Source organism: Sorex araneus, chromosome 4, assembly GCF_027595985.1.
Source record: "Sorex araneus isolate mSorAra2 chromosome 4, mSorAra2.pri, whole genome shotgun sequence".
NCBI classification, from domain to species: domain Eukaryota; kingdom Metazoa; phylum Chordata; class Mammalia; order Eulipotyphla; family Soricidae; genus Sorex; species Sorex araneus.
In genome coordinates this window covers 16,196,815-16,219,932 of record NC_073305.1, presented here as the reverse complement: position 1 = coordinate 16,219,932, position 23,118 = coordinate 16,196,815, and the positions used below count along the sequence as shown (strand labels likewise).

The following is a 23,118-nucleotide window of genomic DNA, read 5'->3' as shown; positions in this document are numbered from 1 at the left end:
GTTCTGGGCTCTGACACTGGTCATTTCTGCAGTGTCCTCTTAGCTCAACAGGTCAGTCCTGTTTAGTGGGGGGAGGGGGCTGTGAGGGGATTGTAGTGTGAAGGATGTCAGGAGGATTGATTATTCTTCGAGAAGCCTGGCAGTCTGGCAGTGACACCCTCTCTTATCTTCCATCCGGGAGGCAATTCATGCACGATGTAGACATCTTGGAAAATAGAGAAAACTGTTAAGATTCTGTCCCTTAATAATCTCATGAAGCAAAGTGCAGTAACCCTGTGGTCCCCATCATGCCACTTAAAAAAACAGAGGGAGGCTGGAGCGATAGCACAGCGGGTAGGGTGTTTGCCTTGCACTCGGCCGACCCGGGGTTCAATTCCCAGCATCCCATATGGTTCCCTGAGCACCGCCAGGGGTAATTCCTGAGTGCAAAGCCAGGAGTGACCCCTGTGCATCGCCGGGTATGACCCAAAAAGCAAAAAAAAAAAAAAAAAAAAAAAAACAGGAAAAAAAAAAGGTGGATTTTTTTAGCTCCAGATAACACATGTAGACACTTGGGTAAGTGGCACCCTGCCCAAACAAACATGCCTTCTTAGAGTTTGATAACTCCGTGGCGTTGAGTTAAGAGCCCTTTCCCTGGGTACATTTTCTTTTGCCTTCCTGGATTGCCTTTCTTAGATGATATTTGTGGAACATAAATATTTGATGCCTCCTGAATAGTTGAAGACATTTTCACATTTTCGTGGCTATTTCTGGGTTGATAGAGATGTCCCCATCGTGTAAAAGATATCTTCATTTGAACTATCGGTTCTTAACTTTGAGCACTGGCGTGACATATTACACACGCCCATGTCTTCAACAATGGGATCCATGTGTAGAAACAAGAAATGAGTCAGATGATCCGGCATCATAGGTATAATTGCCCTGTCACCAGTGGCTTGTCATGGGCTGTTGGCAATCGTTAAAATTAGCTTTGCAATCTGCCTCTGATTAGCAGCAAGTGTGGTAAATGAGGGCCCACTGTTAATGAAACTGATTGGTATTTGAAAATATAACTACATTTATTGTCCCCATTATTTATATGTGTGCATGCTTGTTGGTAGTAAAAACGAACCTTTAATAAATACATACAAAATCCTATCTGAAAAATAATCTTGTAAGAAGGGTGATCCTTTCTGAAGTGGTTTTCTGGTGTTTATGGGCACCGGGGGAAGCATTTCAGAAACAAATGGGAAATGCCTTTAGAATAAAAATTTAAAGTTTTAACATTGAAAATGACATAGAACTTTGTCTCGCACTTCCAGTTAGCTTCTTCTGTTTGTTCTTTCCCTCCCTCCCTCCCTCCCTCCCTCCCTCCTCCCTCCCTCTCCCTCTCTCCTTCTCTCCCTCCCTTCTCCTTCTGTTCTTACTTCCTCCCTTCCTTTCTTCCTCCCTCCCTTCCTCCCTCCCTCCCTCCCTCCCTTCTTTCCTTTTTCCTCCCTCCCTCCTTTCTTCCTTTCTTATTTCCTTTCTCTGGGGGTGTGGAGAGTTGGGTCATACCCAGCTGTGCTCAGGGCTTTCTCCTGGCTCTGTGCTCAGGAGTCATTCCTGGCAGAGCTGGTGGACCATATGTGGTGCCAGGGTAGAACTGGGTTACTGTGTGTATAATCAACGCCTTAACCCCGGTACTACCTCTTGGGCCCTAGCTTCTTCTGGAAGCAAGTGTGTCTGATGTTTTATAAGACATATATATATATATATATATATATATACACACACACACATATATGTGTGTGTGTGTCTCACTGTCATCCCGTTGCTCATCGATTTGTTCGAGCGGACTCCAGTAATGTCTCTCATTGAGAGACTTATTGTTACTGTTTTTGGCATATCCAATACGCACGGGTAGCTTGCCAGGCTCTGCTGCACGGCCTCGATACTCTCGGTAGCTTGTCGGGCTCTCCGAGAGGGGCGGAGGAATCGAACTCGGGTTGGCCAAGTGAAAGGAGAATGCCAAACCACTGTGCTATTTTTCTTTCCCTCTTCACGACTCCACTCTGCCCAGACTTCTAGAACTGTAACCCCAACTGCATTATGTCACCTGCCCATCATCCTTCTCCTCCTTTTGCCTAGACCTGCAGGAGAGCAGGGATTGGCTTTGCCATATGGGGCTTTCCTAGAGGAAGGCCTGACTCAAATCTGACCTTCCTGATTGTGTGATGACTGCTTGACCCCTGGGTATGGCCCTAGACCTCGGCCCACCCTCTGCATTTATTCTTCTCTCCCTCATTCTCCTGCATGTGCCCTCACAGCAGTAGAAGAGGTGTGCAATGGCGTGTGTGTAAATGTGTGAATTTGGAATGGAGCTGCCTTCCCTCAGAGAGCTGACAGTCCCTGCAGGAAGCTGGTCCGTCCTGTCCCGGACAATCTCCGTTCTCGGTTGGATCCAGAGAGAGTCATTTCCCAGACTGTCACCGTTTGTGAAGCTTTGCTTCCTGCTTGTTTGCAGCGTCAGTGATGACCTTATCTTCCTCCCCCTCCATCTTCCAGTTCCTCATGACTTTCAAGCAGTTGCTGCTAGAGGCTCTGCCCTCTGCCCCCCACCCCTCGCTGCCCCCCATGCCCATACCCTGCTCTTTCGCCAAGCCGCTCCTAGGGATTCTTCCAGGCTAAGCTCGCCTAGTTATCATGGAAGTTTACAAAACCCTGCAGTGATGTAAGGCACTACTCTCTTCCATTGCCTCCTTCTAAGGTAGAGCTTTCCAATTTGCTTGAGCATAGTCAGGATGATAATAGGTGTTTTTGGAATGATAGTTATGTTTTTCCCCCTTGTTAGTGGTGGCATGCTCCCAGTCAGTGCTCAGGAGACCCAAGGGCCACACCCATGATTAAGTGTGGTGGGTCAATGCAAGGACCCTAAGATAAAATGCTGAGGATACTCAGGACATACTGGCGGTGCTTGCAGGGGTTTCTAGGGCCACACCTGGTGATACTCCAGGGGTCACAGAATCAAACCCAGGTTGGTGCAAGATAAGCATGTCCCTAACCACTGTGCTAGCCCATCCCCCAAGTTTTCCCTTTTTGAGAGGAGTGGGTCGGTGGAACAATACAGGAGGGGACCAAATACAGGGGTGTGCCATGAACCCACAGGGAGGACCCCCAGCTCAGGAGAGGAAAGGAATAGTCTCTTTCTCGCTCTGGTTTTTGGGCCGGTGGTAGACAGGAGTCACTCCTGGCCTGGCACTGGGGGTGCTGGCTAACACAGGGGACTGAATCACCCCTGAGGCTCCAGCCCGTACAGCATGCACTTGAGCCCGTTAAATTATTAGAACCTGTTTTCTTTTTTCTTTTTTCCCTTTCTGGAGCAAGTTCTTTTTGTCTGTTGTTTATTCATTTTTAGGTCACACCTGGTGGTACTCAGGGCTTACTCTGGGTTTTGTGTTCGGGAATCATTTCTGGAGGGGCTCAGGGGACAAAATAGGGTGGTGGGGATTGAACCCCAGGTTGGCTGCATGCAAGGCAAGCACCTTGCTGTAATATCTGCTGTATTATTTCTCTGACCCAATGGAACAAATTGAAAAAAATCTTTTTAATAACCATGAATCACAGACTTACAACACTATTCGTTATTAAGTTCAGACATACAGTGTTCTGATACTAATCCTTTCACTGGTTTCCACTCTCTTCTCCCAATGTCCTGTTTCTCTTCCCATTTCCCAGCTTGCCCCTAGAGCGGGCGTTTTTCCCCTCCACCATTGTCCCAATGTTCCCTTCCCTAGTTTATCTCCCCACCTCCAATCCAGTGGCAAACTTCCTACTGAAGAACAATTGTGATTGTGTATATAATCCGCTCTCTTCCACGTCTTCCTTCAACTCCATTATTTTCTTGCTGAGTTTTAGTCTGGTTGCTTTGTCAAGTGGTGATGGAGTGGTGCTGAAGTCCCCAGCTATTATTGTGTTGCTTTCGATGTCTTTCTTCATGTCTGTTACTTGTTTTAAGTACTTTGCTGATCCCTCATTAGGTGCATATATGCTTAGGAGTGTGAGTTCTTTGTTTTGTACATATTCCTCAGTCATTAAAAAATGACCTACTCTATTTCTCATAACTTTTATAAGCCTGGTCAGTGTTGTCTGATAGAAGTATGGCCATGTGGGCCTATTTGTGGGAGTTGTTTACTTGCAATATTGTCTTCCGACATTTGACTTTGAGTCTGTGTTTGCCCTCCTGTTCAAATGTGCTTCTTTGTAGGCAGCAGAACGTTGGATTCAATTTTCTAATCCATCCAGTCATTCTTTGTCTCTTAATCAGTGCATTTAGGCTATCGGCGTTAAGTGAGATTTTTGTCACGGAGTTTTTGTGCCATCTTTCTGTATGGTTGTGAGATTTGTCTTAAAGTAGCCCCTTTAGTTCTTCTAAAGATGGTTTCAAATCTGTGAAGTCCCTGAGCTGTTGTTATCTGTGTAGTTCTGTATTGTTTCTTCAAATCTAAATGAGAGTCTGGCTGAGTAAAGTATTCTTGGTGAGATGTTCACTTCCCTAAGTGTTCTTGCGATATCCCACCATTGTCTTTGGGCCCCTCAGGCTTTCATTTGATATGTCTGCTATAAATCTTAAGGATGCTTCTTTGTAAGTAATTTTCTTCATTGATCTTACTGCTTTCAGTATTCTATCTCTGTCGATGGGATGGCTGTTATCATTCTGGTTAGGATGTGTCTTGGGGTCTTTTTTTAGATGGTACACTTTGGATCTCTTGAACCTGGGTGCATGTCTTCCTCAACTCTGGAAACTTCTCAGTAATGGTTTCTTTGAATAAGCTTCTTCATCAAAATTGCTTCCCTGGGTTTCTGTTTCGATTCTTAGGTTGTTTGTCTTGAATTCACCCCAGAGTTCTCTTGTCTGCTGTGCATTTATCTTGAGACTTTTTTCTATCTTCTGCTTTTGTCTGGAGGTTTTCTACAACTCATCTTGGAGTTCTCTGATTTTTTTCCTTAGCTGCTGTTACTCTCAGGCAGCGGGGTCTTCTAGTTTTTCTTTTTGGTGCTGGTGGGGTTCCCAAGTGATGTGTGTGAAGCAGAGAGGAAAGGGACATCAAGAAGGGGATCTGCTATTTTTTTCTCTATCCACCTCTGCCACTTGGGGAATGGCTGCAGAAAACTAGAACCATGAGCCTCGCTCCTGGCAGAAAAAGAAAGTCAGTCTTAGACTTTACTCGGGCCTTTCAGGTTCTTGCCTTTCTCTCAGAAAAGAATTTCAGGAGAAGACAAGCAGTGAAAATATAACATTTTATTTTGAGGAAGGGGTTGGGGAGGGACAGAGAAGAGAGGAGAGAGAGAGAGAGAGAGAGAGAGAGAGAGAGAGAGAGAGAGAGAGAGAGAGAGAGAAGGGAGAGAGAGGGAGAATATGCTCAAGAGAGAACTTGGGCATCTCCAGATCAGCAGGTGCCCCAGTACATATCCCAGCACTAGATATGAAAGCTTGAAAATTCACTTCTCAAAGGGGGAGATGCAGGCAACACATACACTGGGCACCACATATGCTTGGCAGCAATACATGAACTCAGGCAGCACACACGTGCAGAGTTCTTTGTTGGAGTTGGCTTTAGGATTTCTCCCAAGCTGCCCCACAAGGGGCTTTCTACCTAAGGAGGTTACCCAGGGGGTCAAGTTGGGAGTGGTGGATGATCATCTTTGACATTCCTTTCCTGGCCTTTGTTCCTGCTGGAACTTCTCTCTGAGGGGGTCCAGCCTTCTCTGGGTCTGTGCTGGCGCCAGGTAAAAGTCTTATCAGGCCTTACTTAGTTCCTGTGTCCACAATTGGCTTTTGCAGTCTGAGGGCTGCTGTTGGTTTTATTACCTCCCAGGAATCCATTGCCATGGGGCGCCTGTCTCTATCCACTTGCCAGCCCGCTTCAATTTCACCTACCAAGTGTTTTAGTTTGGTCATTTCTGCTTGCAGCTTTCTCATTGCTGTTCTCATATCCCTTTGTGTTTTATTGGCTTTCCGTTCCATTGTTTCTCTGAGCTCATTAAACATCCTCCACATTTCCACTCTAAAGCCCTTATCTGAGAGGTGATGTCCCTGTGGAGTGCTGGTTGAGTCTTGAGGGCTGCTATCTTCACCCACTGAGCTTGATGGGGGTTCTGCCCTGTGGCCCCATGGTGCTTGTGCAGACTGGGAGTGAGTCTCTCCATCGAGCTGCTTCCACGCCTCCACCACCAGGGACATCTCTTTGTACCCTACGGAGCCCAACCAGCCTAATTTCTTACTCGTTTAGGGTTTCTTGTGCTAATCCCAGAAGAGGTTGTATTCCCGGTGGGATGGGCAGGTGGGGTGGGGTGGTCAGTGATAACAGGCCTGTGCCTCCACCTCTGAGGCCCCTGCGGGCTGCCTACCTGGTCCTCTTGGTGACCTCGGTGCTGGTCTTATAGCTGCCCATCCAGGCACTCAGAGTCTGCTTTCCTCGTGTCCCAAGGGAATAAATTCTGATCGAGGTTTTTGTTAGCCAGCGTCTGTTTCAAAGTTTCTCCCTTCCCCGAGAGAGCTGTGCTTTCGGGCAGGTGCTCAGCCAGGGCTTCCTCTCCAAAGGCAGGAGAGCTCTGGATGCAAGTACACTACAGAGTCTCTAGAGTTTCCATGGCCATACTATTGGCCTTTCCTGGCACCCGAGGGCATCGATAACATGTCCAGAGCCTCGCCATGTCTAGGAAGATAGGTGCAGCATCCTTGGGGGCGAACTTCGGCAGGGACTTCAAGTTTGGGGCGGTCTGACTGAAACCTTAAGCACAAGTTGCATGCGGGGGAGTGTTTCCCTCTGCTTAGTCATATCGGAGTCTTTATAGTTTTTCCTTTCTGTCAAGGCAACAATCAATGGGAGAAGATGAAATCTAACTAAAATGTCAGTGGACAATCAGAGCTAAGCCTGTTGCCCTTCAGTTGGGATTATCATTAGCTTCTAAGGAGAGACTGAGATGGGATGAATCAGACTTCAAAGGCGTGAACCTCTCATGTGAGAATTTACTTACAAAGATAGAAAGAGTTGTTGTTGTTGTTGTTGTTGTTTTAAAAAAAAGGACCCTTTCTTTTCGGCAGTCTCAGACATCCAGTCTTCATGGTGGGGAGAGGAGAGAGATGGGTGAGGGACTTGGTGAACCTCTGGGTTATTTCCAGTTCAGTTCTGCCAGTGAGGGATGTCATCAGGGTACCAGTGCCCCTGCACCCCAAAGCCTCCCTGTCCACTGCTCTCCTGCTTTGCCCCGTGGGTGACAGCTTGCTCAAATACATAGCTTCTGTCATATCAGCTATGCTATCTGCAGAACGATGGAGTATTTTACATGCAGTCAGTTCATGAAGATTGCACATAAATCTTGCCTGCTCCAGCCCTTTGGACACTAATGTTCCCTTATTAAGGCAAAAGTAAGCCTTCCTGTTCTCATCCATCCTTCCAGATTTTTTTTAATTACTGAAAAGTATTGCCTGGTTGTCTTTGCTGCCCCCCTATCTCATACACACACACACACACACACACACACACACACACACACACACACACACACACACACACACACCCCTTGCTTAAGTTTATTATGTTTTTCTGGAGCTTGCCAAATTGCCTTAGGAAGGTTTTAAAAGTATTGTCTGCTTGTCGTTCTTTACTCTCTCTCTCTCTTTCTCTCTCTCTTCTCTTTCTCTCTCTCTCTCTCTCTCTCTCCCCCCCACACACACACACAAACACACACACACCCCTTTGCTTTTTGGAGGTTCATTCTGTTTCTCTGGAGCTTGCCAAATTGCCTTAGGAAGCTGGGCGCCTTGTCAATAGGTTGAACAAAAGGAAACTCTTATCTCTGAGAGGAAGCAGTCACCGTGTTTCTGATGGTGATATTCTTGGCTGGTTAATATTGCCGTGGAATAGATTTGGGTGGCGGTGGCAGCACCCTGGAGGGAAGTATTGCTCCTGCTCCGTGCACCCGTGAAAGTGCTCCCCCACGGGTGGTCAGGCAGTGGAGGAAAAAGTCATTTCATGAATGTTGTTCTGCAGAAGCAAACAGAGATCCTCTGTGGATTTGCTTGCCCAGCAAAACCAGAAGCTCAGCTCATGGGCATCTGCACATTCTCTGGACCTTTCTCCACTTCCTTTTCCTGCTGTCGCTTCCCGTCTTCCTGCTGGCTCCCATAGGTGGCTGCCTCCACTTCCTCCAGCCCTGCCATTAGTATGGAGCCCGTTTTCATTTTGGTCTGAAATGATTCTTGAAAAGCGTGGAAGCCTACTATTATTCCCCATGGTTTGTTTGAAAAAGAACAAAAGGGGGACTTTTAGACAAGGCCCATACAAATACCACTCTCTGCTCTGAGAGATGGTTTATGAATACAGATTTCTGTCTAAATAATTACTGTCGAGGGCAGAAAGGACTTTGGAGTTTGGAAATTGTAACAGCCTCGTATTATTCTCTCTTAGCAACCGCAGTGCCGCTGACCCTGCTCTGGTTTTGTGGAGGGCCGACACTATAATCCACCCCACGGCTTTTAGAGCCCATTTTTAAATCATGTACGTAGATGAGAGTGGAACCAAGGTGTTATTTTCAGCAGCCAGAGGAAACAAATAAATATATGAACCAGCTCTGCGTTCAGTGCAGGAAGAATCCTAGGTTGGCTGGTCACGATGTTGGAAGAGAAAGTGAAGCTAGCCTGGGTACCAAGCTGGGGTTCCCCTGGTGCTCAGATCAGATACTAAATTATTCTCCAGATTCCACGAATGTCAAGGCCTTCGACGTGCCCTTCAGTGATATTACAGGGCTCTTTTCTGCCGTGCTGCTTAAAAACAAAAATCTCAGGGAAAAAAAATAAAATTTCACCCTGTCTCCCCCTTTTCCCCTTTGCTGGCAGCTGCTGAAATGGGTTGTGGACTGAATAAGTTAGAGAAACGTGACGACAAACGGCCTGGGAATATCTATTCAACTTTGAAGCGGCCGCAGGTGGAGACCAAGATCGATGTGTCCTATGAATACCGCTTCCTGGAGTTCACGACCCTGAGTGCCGGTGAGTTGGGTCGTGGGGTTCCCCGGGGAGCTGAGCCCCAGTCCCACTCCAGAGCCAGCTCAGAGCTGTGAGCAGGGGGCTGTACAAAGGCACGGTTTGGGGAGGTGAGTGGGGAGTGTCCCGTGGGGAACTGAGAATGCTCAGCCCATGAAAAAGGCCATTGCCAGGAGGATTGGTCCACGGTTGGAAACTGGCCTCAAGTGATGGGGGAGGAGACAAATGGGAGAGAGAAGGGACCACTGTGACAAAGATAGTGGGAAACGATCACTCTGGGTAGGAACTGTGTGCTGAATGCAGGTGAAGGAACAGACATGATAAGCTCTCAGTATCTGCATTGCAAACCATGATGGAGAGAGAGAGAGAGAAGGAAAGAGAGAGAGAAGGAAAGAGAGAGAGAGAAGGAAAGAGAAAGAGAGTGTCTGCCATAGAGCATAGAGGCAGGCTGGGAGAAGGGGGGAGGGGGTGGCAGGAGAGAAACTCATCTTATGACTGAAATCCAACCCGATCATGAACAGCTTTGTAACTGTGTATCCCACAGTGACTCAATTAAATTAAAAAAGAAAAAAAGAAAAGAGGCCATTGCTTAGAGAAGTCTAGTTTGGGGGCACCAGGGATTGAATGCAGGGGCCGTGGCACCCCCATCTCTTAGGGAGGCCCAGACCCCTTGCATTGGGCAGCAGTGAAGGGCAGGAGGTGTGGTGCAGGGGACACGTGGGCACCAGGCAGAGCTGCAAAGGTCACCCACCACACCCCTGATCCCGATCCTCTGTCACCCTACATGTGGATCATGCCTGGTGCCCTTCACTTGAGCACTATGCCCGCCGTCAAAAATTTAAGCTTAAAACAGGGCTAGAGAGCTGGCACAGCAGTAAGGCGCTTGCTCCACGAGAGACCACTCTGGGCCCCACCCCTGGCACCACACACGGTCTTCCCCCTGTGCTCACAGCACAGTAGCACAGTCATCCCGTTGTTCATCGATTTGCTCGAGCGGGCACCAGTAACATCTCACAATAGAGTTGTGAGACTGCTTGTCACTGTGTTTGGCATATCAAACACGCCACAGGTAGCTTGCCAGCCTCTGTCGTAGTGGGCGAGATACTCTCGGTAGCTTGCCGGGCTCTCTGAGAGGGGCGGAATAATCGGACCCAGGTCGGCCACGTGCAAGGCAAACACCCTATCCGCTGTGCCAGGGGCACCACATACGGTCTCCCCATGTGCTGCTAGGAGTAAGCCCCAAGCACAGCCAGTTGTGGCACAAAAACAAAAATAAATAAATAAAGAGACTGAAGACAGATAGCAAGGACTTACAGGTGCGAGCCCAGTGCTTACTCAGGAGGCTGTCTGGGGCCCTGGTGGGTCCCTGTGTAGACTTGGTGGCATAGCCCACCACACGGGAAAGGACACTTTGACCAAGTTGCCGTGTATTCCTCCCCCTGTGGTCTGTCCACGGTCTTTCAAGAGAGTCTGTTCTTCTAGCTTGGCGTTGTCTCACTGAGACAGGGGGGTATTGGGGTGACCAGTGTCCCAGCAACCCTGTGGCCTGGAGGACTGGCAAATGTTGGATAAGGGTTTTGTCCCCGTGCGTTTGCTGAACATCTACTGCTCAGACCAATGACCGCTGGGCCAGGACTGCCAGGAGCTTTTTGTGGAGCATCTGAGCTGAAGGGGGAGAAGACAAGGCACCCACACTCAAAACAAAACAAAACAAAACCCCCCAAATGAACCCACACCGGAAGTCTGTGCCCATGGAGGGCTGAGCAGATGAAGAAGATGGGACATACCCCAGGGATCACTACCTGTTCTAGGAAAAGAGGACATCTCATGGCCTGCGTCCAAGTGGCCGGTGGGATCCGGCCGAGTGAAGTCCATCAGAAAGAGGAAGGCGTCTCATCTCTGCGTGGGTGGAAGGACGCAGCAAATGAGCAGTTCTAACAATATAATGATGAATGAAAGGGCCTGGGCAGCGCAGCTGCACTGCCCAGAGTGTCCTTGGGGGCTGGGGTGGGAGCAAGGATGGACGTGTGCGTCATCTGGGTGGGTGGGGATTTTATTTGTTCCATAGAAAGGACAGAAAGGAGGGCTTCAGCAGCTTGGCGGTGCACGCGGGGTGGGGGGTGGGGGTGAGGTGCACTGCTTCAGAGGCGCGGCCGGGCTTCTGCCCTTTGGTGAGTAGCAAGGTCCCTGGAAGGCGCCAACAAGCACAAGACAGGTGGTATGCAGTCACCGCTCTTCCTCCCTGGGCCCGGGGCCTCAGGCCGGAGTTTCTGAACAGAGGGCAGAGGGAGCCGGGAAGGAGCTGGACCAAACCTGGACTCCCAGGCCCGTGGTACACACGTGTCGGGGCAGCGACGAAGGTCAGGGCGTGTCATGCAGGGGACATGCTGGCACCAGGCGGAGCTATAACAGTCATCGGTCACCACATCCCCCTCTGCCTCCATAGCTCCACCACGACCACCTGCCCCAGGGCTCCTGCTGAAAGGGGTTAGCAGGTGCCTTTTCGGGCCCTCCTGTCAGCCCGTCCCGACCCCACACCCCCAAAACTGAACTCAGCATGGTGGTCCTCATCTGAGGGCATCCTGCCGGCCTGGGCAGAGGCTGTCCCTGCTGTTCTCCAGTCGTTCAGACAGCCAGGCCTGACAGTGGCCTTCGATGGCAGCTTCCTCCTGGCCCAGCTTCCATCCCCCCACAATGCTGCTCCCGCCATCGCTGTAGGATGCGCCAGTCTGCTCTCAACTTCCGTGCAGCATTTGGCCCTCCGTTATCTGCCCGAGGGGTAGCTGAGTGTTTGCCAGGTCTGGAGGATTGTAGAGTCTTTAAGGGGAACAAACCCCGCAGCACACATGAGGGGAAGGCAGGAAGGAAATCTACCAGCCTGTTCAACATATGTTGCTCGGGTGAAGGATGACGAGGGGGGGGGGCGGGGGAGGGGGTGCTTATGCTTTTGGCATTGGAGTTCTATTTTTTTTTTAATTATTATTATCCAGAATTGTGATTTGTGCTTTTCAAAGCTCTGTCTGCTCCACGGCTTCCTTCCCCACCACGTCCTCTTCTGTGCCCCTCCGCGGCCTTGAACCTTGGTCAGCAGTGTGGCTTTGAGCTTCTCCGAGAGGAAGTGCCTTCTGTTTTCTGATGATAAAATGAACACAGGTCCATTCAAGGGTGTCGGGCTCTGGAAAAGCCCCAGCTTTACCCCCCCCCGCCCCCGCCTGCTGCTGACCCTTGACCCTGTGCACATCACTCTCTGCTCACACTGTCTTCCCTCTGTCCTCCTCCTTCTGCCACTTGCCGAGGACATCCTGTCCCTTCCATCAGGCCTCCTCAGAGGCCTGGCACTGCCTGATTCCTCTGTCTGGGAGTCAGCCTAGATATGAGCCCCGATCTCAAACCCTTAGTCCTTCTTCCTAACATTTGTCCCTGGCCCCCTGCCCACCCTTCCAGGCAGCTTCTCGATTTCTGATTTTCTCCGCGGACCTCTTATACTTTCATCACTCTTGTAGATTTGACTTATAGTTCCCTGTTTCCTTCTGTTGCATCTTCATGGAGGGTAGAATCCCATTTTACTTGTTTAGTCTGCTCCTCTGTCCAAACACCTCTTCTGGTGCATGCAGGAATTGTGGCGATTTTCTCTTCCACTAAACCTTCTGTGCTTAGAATAGGGCCCAGAGCAGAGTAGACGGTCAATGAAGGTTTGTTCAGGGAATACTTAACGTGTATTTTCACATCCGGCTTTTTTTTTTTTTTTGCAACTTAAGTTTGTAGCATGAGGCATGCCCCCTGTCGTTCCGTACATTCAGAAGATGGGATTTAATGGCTGTGTATGATTTAATCACTCGCTGGACCATAATTTATTTAACAGTCCCCTTTTATTGGGCCTGTAAGTTATTTCAGGCTCAAGCTATTATAAATAATGTTGTGGTAAGCAATGCTGTGGATAAATCTTGGGGCGCATTTCTGATTATTTCCTCAGGAATTACTGAGTTGAGAGATACTGCTGGCAGGACTCTTGATAAATGGCCGAACTGCCCTCTAGTTAGGACCTGCCCAAGTTAAAAACAAATCTGGTCCTGTGCAACTCTGGAGCTGCTTCTCCTGGACCTGGGGGATGTGGGTCCAGGCTATGGGGATGTGACCCCGGGGGAACTATGTACATGGGCCCTTGGCATTGTTTCTCTTCTTCCGGGATCCTCCCTCCCCCCCCCCCCCCCGCACCACCCCTGATCTTATATGAGACCACCTACGCTTGTCCCTGCTGGATGTGCCTCCCGGGTAGGCCTCTCTTCCTCAGGGTGGTCGGGACCATCCTCAGCCCAGCACTGTGACCGCCTGCATTACACTAGGGCTGCGCACACACCTGGCTTTGCTCCACTCATCTTTCTTGCTCACGTTTTCTAGCTGACAGTAGCACATCCCGAATGATGGGTTTCTCGTAAACCTGCAAAGAAAATGTGATGTGTGCTTACTCGTTTCCCTGGTCGCCTTGGGAGTTCTCTTCCAGAAGTTTCCATGAGAGCGCTGGCCATCGGTTCCCCCACCTTTGTCAAGCACCTGTTCTGTGCTCGGTCTGTGTTGGTGCCCTCGGAGTCCTGAGTGCTGCGTGGCCCTAGCAGTCTGTTGCACTTCCCTCTGGTTGTCGGAAGTGTTCCACCCCGTGAATGCGCTCCTTCAGGGTGTAGAGCCATCCCCCAACTGCAGTGTTTCCTAATGTGCCTTTGTTCTCTCTCCTTCCCCCCCCCCAACCCCTCAACCCCACCACATACACACACACACACACACACACACCCAGCACCAATCTTATTTACTCCTAGCACTAAGGGATCACTCCTGATGGGTCTCAGAGGACCCCATGGAGTTCTGGGGTTCAAACCCAGTGGACTGTGTGCAAGGCAAACATCCTGCCGTTGTGCTATCTCTACCCCCTATTTCTAGATTTTTCCTGTAAATGGAATCATGGACTCAGATGATAGGACTTTTTTGGATCAGACTATTTTTCTTTTTTTATTATTCCTAATGGGTTAACTTGGAGGTTCCTTTCTGTGGCTTCACTGTTGTCTTGACTTCCTATTTCTTTGTTGATTGGATCTAGTAAATGGAGGAACCACGGTTCCTCCATTTATCAAGAGTGCTGCCAGCAGTATCTTTCAACTCAGCAATTCCTGGGGAACCACAGTGCCACAGCGGGTCTTCCAGGCATCTGCGCACAGACCTTCTGTACCTTTCGCAGGTGACTTTGTGTGCTTCTCTGGTCATTTTCTTCTCCCTAGCCTTCATATGGTCACTGAGTATCTTCATTCTCTTTTGCAGAGAAGGGATCCTCAGAAAGGTGAAGTCACATTCCCAGAGATGCCAGAAGGGCATGAGAATATTTCTTTTCCTGTGGTTGGGGAGATTTCTGGGTAGCATTTGATAGGTTTGTTTTCCCTAGGGAAGGTGCTCTGTGGATTTTTTAGCAAACTGTAGTTTGGGAAAAGCTGTTGGTCCCTCTTCCACCCAGTGGCAGGAAAGGAACCTCGTGTCCTTCATTGAATCAACAAGTGCATCAGCTGTTTGCTTTGTTCCTTGCTTCAGACTCAGTAGCTGTTGTGGGCCCTTCTGGAACAGGCAGCCTCCCTTGAGGGTTGGCAGAGTAGAGGAGCAGCAGGGAGCCAACAGCAAAGCCTGGAAGCTGCCAAAAATCTCGATTCTGGGTGATTGGATTGGGTCTTAAGTTTTCAATTAACTCTGGTCACTGATGGGTTTCATCGCAGACGGAGACCCATCCAACTTCATAATTTCTTCAAAAATGGAGCCTCATTATCACCTTTATGTGTGTGTGTTGCCAGATTTTCTGGCTGAGCTACTCTTCACACTATGTGAGAGCTACTGCATCCAGCACCCGCTCCCAGAGAAGCCACTGTGTCATCCTTCGTGGTGGGCTTCCACTGAACCTGAAAAGTCACCTGTTTGATACATGGTGAATCAGATGGAGGGAGGCCCTGTGTCCAGAGCTTGATCCTTACTTGAGCTGGCTAGTCCTGAGCCTTCAGCATGGCAGCCACAGGGCTATTTAAAGGGAATAACTGATCCAAGTGGAAAACCTGGTTCCTCTGTCATACCAGCCACACTTCAAGTGATCCCACAGTCAGAGGTACTGGGTGGTTCTCATACTGGACAGTACAGCCAGAGCCTCCTTGCTGGTGGTGAAGTGTGGGGATGTGGAGAAGGGGGAGGAGAGGAAGAGAGAGAAAAAGATGGGTGGGGGAGCTCTTGTGTTTTCCTTATAAGGCTTTAATCCTTACTCTTATTGGAGTAAGGTGTCCCCTCCCCAGTATGATCTCATGTAGACCCCATTACTTCCTTACTCCAAATGCAGTTCCTTAGGGCATCAGTTTTAGAGTTGGAAACAATGCAGTTCTATAGCTCAGTCTCGCCCACTTATCTAGATTGGTCCAAAACCTCCTACAGTTGAGGAATCAGTGATTATTTATAGGATGATATGAGAATGCTGGTGTTTAAGGGGATCTGGTAGTCTCAGTCTTGTTTGGGAAATGTGTATGCCCAAGGCAGCTTCATATTTGCTGGTGAATGTGGTGTTAGCCAGGTAAAGGATGGACCGAAGGTGGAAGGGGATGATCTTTTCAACCACTGGGCATTCCATGGGAAGGATCAGAATCCAGTGACTACAGAGATAGTACAGAGGTTAAGGCAGAGCCTTGCGGACTCTGATTCAATAGCTGGCACCAAGCAGTACCCTGAGCACCACCAGGGAGTAATCTCTATTCACAGAGCCAGCAGTAGTCCCTGAGTACTACTGAGTGTGTCCCAAACACCCCTATTCCACACCCCCCCTAAAAAAAACCAAAGATAACATTGCATAATGGGAAGCTGAGGGAGGTTCAAGGTTTAGTTTGATTGGAATGCAGCCTGTGGGAGGAGTAAGTGGAGACCAGAGACCAAATCTTCCATGTTGAACAGAGAAGCCTGACATTGTCTTGAGGGAGTGGAGTGACCTTTGGCAAAGAATTAATTGAGATCCGGAGTTTGAAGAGCTAATATGAGGGACTTGCCCTTGGTCTCTACACTGTGGGGTCTTTGCCCTGTCGTGTTTGATCCTAACTGATGAGCGGAGTCTTTGGTTCCCGAAACATCTGTTTACAGTGGTAGATTCGTATCACATTGATGGGTCAGCCCTAGGACTTTGAAAGAGTGATTTGTTTCCATTGCCTGTCTTCTTCAAGCATCTCTCTCGTTTCTCCACTTAAATTCTTGCTTGTGAGACATTCCCACCACATACATTATAGTTTCTAGATTGGTTCACATTGCCACATTTTTAAAATTCCCGTCTTTGTGGTTTTCCTGTCTCAGTGGTCTTTAAGATCGACCTTTGGGATGTTTTTCTTCCACTTTGTGCTGACCAGACTCTTAGTGGGAATTTAGTCTTAGATTCTGTGTATAAATTTTGGTGGGAGTTGTGATACATTTTTGGAGTGACATTTATTATTCAAAACAGATACATGTTGTGCAGTAAATAATGGAAGAGATTAATTTTAATTTAATTTCCAGTCTATGTAAGCTTAGCTCTCCACACAACTGCAGAAGTAGTAAAAAATCCTTCCCTGTCTCAGTTGTCCCTTTAATCTCTTTATCAGAAAAAGGCTAATCTGAAATGATGGATCCCAGGGACCAAAAAAGACAGTAGGGTTAAAGTGCTTGCCTTGCATACCAGTGCCCCCACCTCCACACTGGGCATCACACGGTCTCCTGACCATCACTGCAGCCCTGTACCACCATTGCGGTGGCCCTGGGTACCCTCCAGTACTGCAGGGCCTGAGCAGTGCTATATCCTCAGGCCCTTACATTGAACCCACTGACTTGATTGGCTGAGAATTGTTGGTGGGACCCCAGGCCTCCCGAGCACTCTTAGAAGCTCCTCCATCACCCCCCCCCCCTGCCAGCAATGGATCAAACAGATTAAGGTTTTGGAAGACTAAGAATTTGAACTTGGTACCCAGTGGCTGGCTCTCAGTCTTGGTGCTGGTGACTTGTCTGATGTCAGGGTCATGGAGGGAGGTGACAGGAAAGTTCCAAGTTACGATCCATCATCATCTTCACGTCCAGAGAAAAACTTTCCAAGCTAAGGGTGAATCAGAATTACTGGAGGCCTCTTTAATATGTAGAGCCCAGGTAACCAGCCCAGAGCTTGTGAGGCCTGGAAGAGGCCTGAGAGTCTGTCTTCTCAATGAGTTCCCAGGGAAGTTGGTGCTGGTTTGGACCCCATGTTAAGAGAATCTCTGAAAATCACATGGCGGGCAGATCGTTTTTCTTTCTGAGTACAGATGGCAGACCACAGCAATACTGGTATGATTCCTTTTGAAAGTCTAAATTTAATCCACCCAGTGCTTACATAGCAATCTGTATATTATGACTACTTCCGGGTCTATTTCCTTCAAGTAGTGTGTTACATAAACACGCACCCCCTCCCCCCCACACACAATGCATGCACATACACATACGAGGCCATGTTCCTGAAACAAATAAATTCTGGCTGGCACAGTGTTCTCAAACTTTGTTTAAAACTCCCATGCCCAGGTTGCAGCCCAGTTCAGGTATGCTTACCTGATCTGGGTGGAAGGACTGAGATACCAGTCTTTCTCCGATACCACATGTGATGCCAAGTTCAGTCATGCTCAAGAGCCATGCGCGGTGAAATGGCAAGTGGTCGGTAGTAAGGAGGCGGGTAAGAATGGGAAGGGAAGAGCTAGTTTGAGAAGCATGGGTTTTTCTAGTGGAGACTGGGGAAGGATTGACGGTGCCCCGGGGTGCTTGGTTCTGGTGATGCTAGGAGGTGGAGGATTCGGGTAAATAGGATGTCTTTGGCCACTGGCAAGATTTTGCTGCTCATGGACCAGCCCAGTGGGTTTTCAGTGTTATCCATGTCGTGGCCACAGCAGTTTTTTTTTTTTTTTGCGGCAAAGGCAGAATTGGGCATCTTTCTCCACACTGACAAGGTCTCGGCAAGATGAGTTCCAACAAGCTCCCAGTGGGGCCAGATGAGAACTGGATCCACTAACTACAGGTCTGCTAACTACTGGAAGGGGGCAGTGGTGACCCCCAGGGGAAGTGTGGATTTGGGGATGAGAGGCTGTGTGAAAGGCCAGGAGGGGACCATGCTCAGCTGAAGGAGGTTGGGATGTGGGTTTGGGGGGATCAGTTTCCTGCTGCTGGAGGTCTGGGATCTGCAGACATTTCCTCATCAATTCAGCAGGTGTCTGCGTCCTCCCTGCCCACCCAGGAGGGCAGATCTGACTAGAGGTGGGCAGGGCATCGAGATCTCAGGCAAACACGGACTGTGCATAGGGAGGAGCCCAGTTGCACCCCCATATTTGGATGGGTCTTCATTTTCAGTTCCATGCTTGTCACCCATGACTGCAGTGGCCCCACTTTAGAAGCGTGAAACCCAGCACGCTCGTGTTCCAGCCAGCCCCCTTTCTTGATTCTTCTTTCTTGGGGTCTCTGCCACTTCCACTTCCTGCACCCCAGCTGCCCTCATCTAGTCTCTTGCTTTGTCCTTGCAAGCCTGATCGGGTCCCATAGAAATGACGTTGAGTAGAAAAGGTAGAACCAGTGTGAATGGGCTGAGCTTGAGTCTGTGCGGTCTTGAGCAGTGACTGGGCAGGGCTGACCGCTGGCTGCCAGTGCCTACAGGGATAGGTCCTCCTCTGGAGGGAAACCCAACCTCAAGCAGCATCCTGGCAAGAAAGAGAGAGAGTTTGGGGGATGGGGTGATTATTTGCATTACGAGATTTGTGCTTTAAAGTGGGTTTCACTGTGGGGTTCCTTTAGATGGAGCCTCAGGTGCCCTGAAGTGTTTGTTTTGGCATCCTTAATGAGGTATTTATTATCTCTCTCTAAATACAAGACCTGCAGCCTTGGAGCATGACAAATTAATCTATAACATTGGTAGCTCCTCAGTGGAACTGAACATAAAGTCCCCGATGTTGATAGCATTTTCTTTCAGGTAAAGCAAAACTTGAAGCAAACAATCAGAAGCTCTGAAGGAGGGAGAAGGGGGACTGTCAGGCAGACCCAAAGCATCCGTTGTTCTTACCCAGAAGGTAGAGATCCCTGGTTCAAGTTGGGGGAATGACTTTTTTTTTCAGTTTTTTTTTGGGTGGGGGTGTGGTCACACCCGGCAATGCTCAAGGGTTACTCCTGGCTCTGCACTAAGGAATTACTCCTCGCAATGTTTGGGAACCATACAGGATGCTGGGGATTGAATCCAGGTTGGCCGCATGCAAGGCAAATTCCCTACCTGCTGTATACTATTGCTCTGACCCCCAGGGGGCTTTTAATATCCCCTCAACCTTATCCTAGAAGGCGTGTCCTCCTTCTCCGGCCCTTCCTTTATAAAGTTTTTGTTTTGGGACCAGATCCAGCAGTGCTCTGGAAATTCTTTTTTTTTTTTAATAATGTTGGAGCACTGCTATTTATTCAGCCATTGATTAAGCTGATTGAATTAGGCATGAACTCCACATTACTTTTTTAAAATTTTTTTTAATTTTATAAGTTAGTTCACAATGCTTGATTACATTCGATATTCAAACACCAATTCCACCACCATTATACCTTCCCACCACCAAATTCAGGATATTTCTATCCCAAACCCCAATCCCTCTCCCAAAACACAACCAAAATAATATATTTTGTATTGTCTGTTATAAAGAACTGCTGAACATGCCTACAAAAAAAGTGTTCATATAGGAAACAGTGTGAAGATTGTTCTATCTTGGCAGGAACCATAAAGACATTCTATAGGATATCACTAACATGTTGTTCAAGTCTGGGTGATGTGAACTTTGGCATATGTATCTGAAAATATGTATAAATATATATTTCCCTCTATGATTTGTTTCCTACTATTTGAACCCCATCAAATGTGGTGTGGTAATTATGAGGAATGGGTAGGGAGTGTTTTATGATGTGTTGTGCAGCCACAAAAGCGGCCACCTGATCCAGGAGTATGTTTACTCATATGAGAGGCTTGGCCCAAGTGTGTGGAGAGTGGCCTTTAGCATGGCGGCAGTTGGGTTGTGGAAGTTTTTGGCTGCCGGAGCTGGGTCCCTTGGGGCGGGGAGGGGGGTCTCACCAACCCCTCTCTGGTGGGCTCCATGTGAAACAGGAGTCTGGTTTGGGGGCCTTGTGTTATGCTCCCTTTCAGGAGAAGCAGCTGTGGGATGTGGAGAGTGGCTGATGATGAGATTATCTGGCGTTGGCAGGAGGTGGCTTATGGGCATGATCCCTGGGTCGCTGGAGACTGGGGAAAGCTGGCAGAGGATCTCCACTCCTGGTCCCATTGGGCCCAGAGTCCGTGGTCACAAAGTTCTACATGACCTGGGTTCTGTAGGACTTCACTCATGCGTGAGGCTCGGCTGAGCATGTGGGGGGCGGCCTTGAATGTGGCAGCGGTTGGGTTGTGGAGGATTTTGGCTGCCGGAGCTGGGTCGCTTGGGGCGGAGAGGGCTCTCACCCCCACCCCCAGGTGCCCTGGTGAAGACAGCCTGGCACGGGGTCAGGACATTCTGCAGCGCTTTCTTTCAGAAGTTTTAGTTTATAGTCCCTGGGTCTTGGCCATTGTTGAGATTACAAGGTGCTGAGGAAAGTTTGTGGGTGTGTTACTATTAACCTACTGGAAAATTGGGGACCTGGGGGGAAGATGCCCAATCCTGATCCAAGTGGGCCTAGAGCTCTCAGTCATGGGTTCCTGCCTACCTCTGCGCAACAGGCCCTTAACTGTGTCTTTTGATCTCTTTTGAGATTTTTGGTCTCTGAAATAAGGCCAATAAATGAGCTTACATGGCTGAGCCGGAGGTGGTTTGTGGGTGCGTCTCCTACATACCTAACTTTCGGTCGTTTAATTTCTTGGTAAACTTGGTCCCAAGTTGTTGGGGTCGGCCAAAGGCACAGCAGCAATTATGGGGTATCTGGAAGTCTGACGGCACCATCAGGCTGCTGATGCACTGTCACTTCGCAGGTACAGGTTGATCTGCTGGCGGCACCATACCCCCAGCTCTGGAAATTCTTTCAGCTCAGTGCTCAGAGGTCACTCCTAATGGGTTTATGAAAACCGTAGTTCTAAGGATTAAAGCAGGCCTCCAGAATGTAAAGGATGCATTCCTGCCCTCTAAGCTATCCCCCCCCCCCAGTTTCTCCAGCCCTAAATCACATAAAAGCTCTTCTGTACCTATGTGCTCTCTTCATCTCTGTGCCTTTGTCTTCTCGGGTGGTTGAAGGTCCCACAGAAGATGAGGCATGATGAGAGCAGGGCACGTCATCAAGAGCGGTGTAATAACAGCTAAAATGTACGGGGCTTGGGTGCCATGGACGTTCATCTGCACAGGGTCCTGATTTTACAGATGAGGAGTCCAGGATCCCTGAGGTTTACCTTATGTGTTCATGGCCACACAGCACCTGTGGGTTTGGGTTGGCACTGGGATTTGAACTCACACTCACTCTTTCAGATTCTCGACTCTCAGGCAGCACCCACAGCAAGGTGGTCTCTAGGGTACAACTTTGGGATCTGGTGGGCTCTGATCTCTGCTTTGAAGATCCCTGGGGGCCATGCTCTTGGGAGAAGTAGTTACCTGGATCTTCACAGGGGTGGAAACAGCAGGCCAGCAAGGCGCTCTCTTCTGGTGGCTGCGTCATGCTTCAGCTCAGCGAGTCCTCTCGACCCAAAGGGGGTTTTTAAGTCTTGGCTTACAGTACTTGAGCCTAGGTCAGACTCAGGGCTATGACTTGAACTTGGGTCTTTTGGCTCAGCATGACTGTATGTCCAGCAGCTGCCCAGGACCCTCAGGGTTTGGAAGTTAAGATCACATTGTCCCATTACCTATGAGGACCACTTGTCGTACTTGCCAAGAGGCTGCATATTGGCACACACCCCACTGGAGTACAGTATTGGCTCCCACTTGTTGGTTTTAAAATAGGGCTGTTTGACCTCTAGCTCAGCGTTAGAAGGCCAAGTCTGAACTTGGGTAAGCGTGGATGGCTGCCACCGAGTCCCCATCTTGTCAGTGTGCCAAGCTCAGTGCTTAACCTGTGCTGAATATAGACTCCTCCTTTGCTGAAAATAGTATGTGCTGTAGGGTAGGGAAACATTTTTCTTTCCTAGAAAATCGCTGTTTGCTCCTCTAGGTAGCATTGACTTCTGTGAAACCATCTGTTCCTTCCGATATAATTTCCAGACTATTAGATTAAACAGTTTCCCCTGACCCACTTTCAGCTTCTGTTTCCTTTCACTGTTCATTAATAAATTGTATAGCGGGGTTTTCATGGAGAGAGTGTGTGTGTCTATTTATTTATTTAATCTCAGTTTGGGAACAGTAATTGTTGGGTGCTGTGCACTGAATTTCCTCCCGGGGCTTCATTTTTGTTTTCATTTTCTATAATTGATAAGAGTTGGTAGCATGGGGCGGGGGGCGTTGGGGATGGTTGTTTTTAAGACTTGTGAAAGGAAGTCAGCAGCCTGAGTTACGAGTTGAGGTTCTGGTTGGGAGGTGTGCTAAAAACAGACCCTGTTTTTAAACAGGAGGTACAAAAAAATGGCAAGGAAATCAGTTTCCATGAAACATGTCTCACAGCAGAGAGCTCTGGTTTTACAGTTTTGGGGCATTTTTAAAGACAAATGAGATAATATGTATGACATCGCCGTAAGCTTATTCTGAGCAAAGCTACTATATGCATCTTCTATATTGTCTTTGCTTCTGATAAGGCAACCACTGCTCTTCTCCCTAATGTTATTGTTAAATATTCACTAATAGAGATAATAAAATTAGATTTAAGAGGAAAAAAAGTTATTCTCGGCATCTTTTTTTAATATAAAAATTCTTGTTGCACTTTTCCCAGCTACTCTAAATTTGACTAAGAAACACAGCTCTGAAGGGCTCATGGGTGTGTTTGTGTGTGTGTGTGTGTGTGCAATAAATTTGAGCAACTTAAGCCTGTCTTCAGTGAAATGAAATTCCTTGGTGATGACTGTTATCTGTCAAAGCAAAACCAAATTATTTTTCTACTGGGATTCATAAAAGCAATGCTGTGGTCGTGGTAATAATTTTTTAAATCTAATTTGG

General features: G+C 48.5%; 1 protein-coding gene across 3 annotated transcripts in view; it reads left to right on the top strand.

The window, feature by feature from the left end:
* RFTN1 (raftlin, lipid raft linker 1) overlaps positions 1–23,118 on the top strand; it is a 215,905-nt gene that overhangs the window by 12,170 nt on the left and 180,617 nt on the right. For all 3 annotated transcript variants that reach the window (XM_055135488.1, XM_055135487.1, XM_055135486.1), the window contains exon 2: positions 8,861–9,013. In XM_055135488.1, coding sequence (XP_054991463.1) covers positions 8,869–9,013 — 145 coding nt within the window. In that variant the 5' untranslated portion in view covers positions 8,861–8,868. The remainder of the gene's footprint in view (positions 1–8,860; positions 9,014–23,118) is intronic.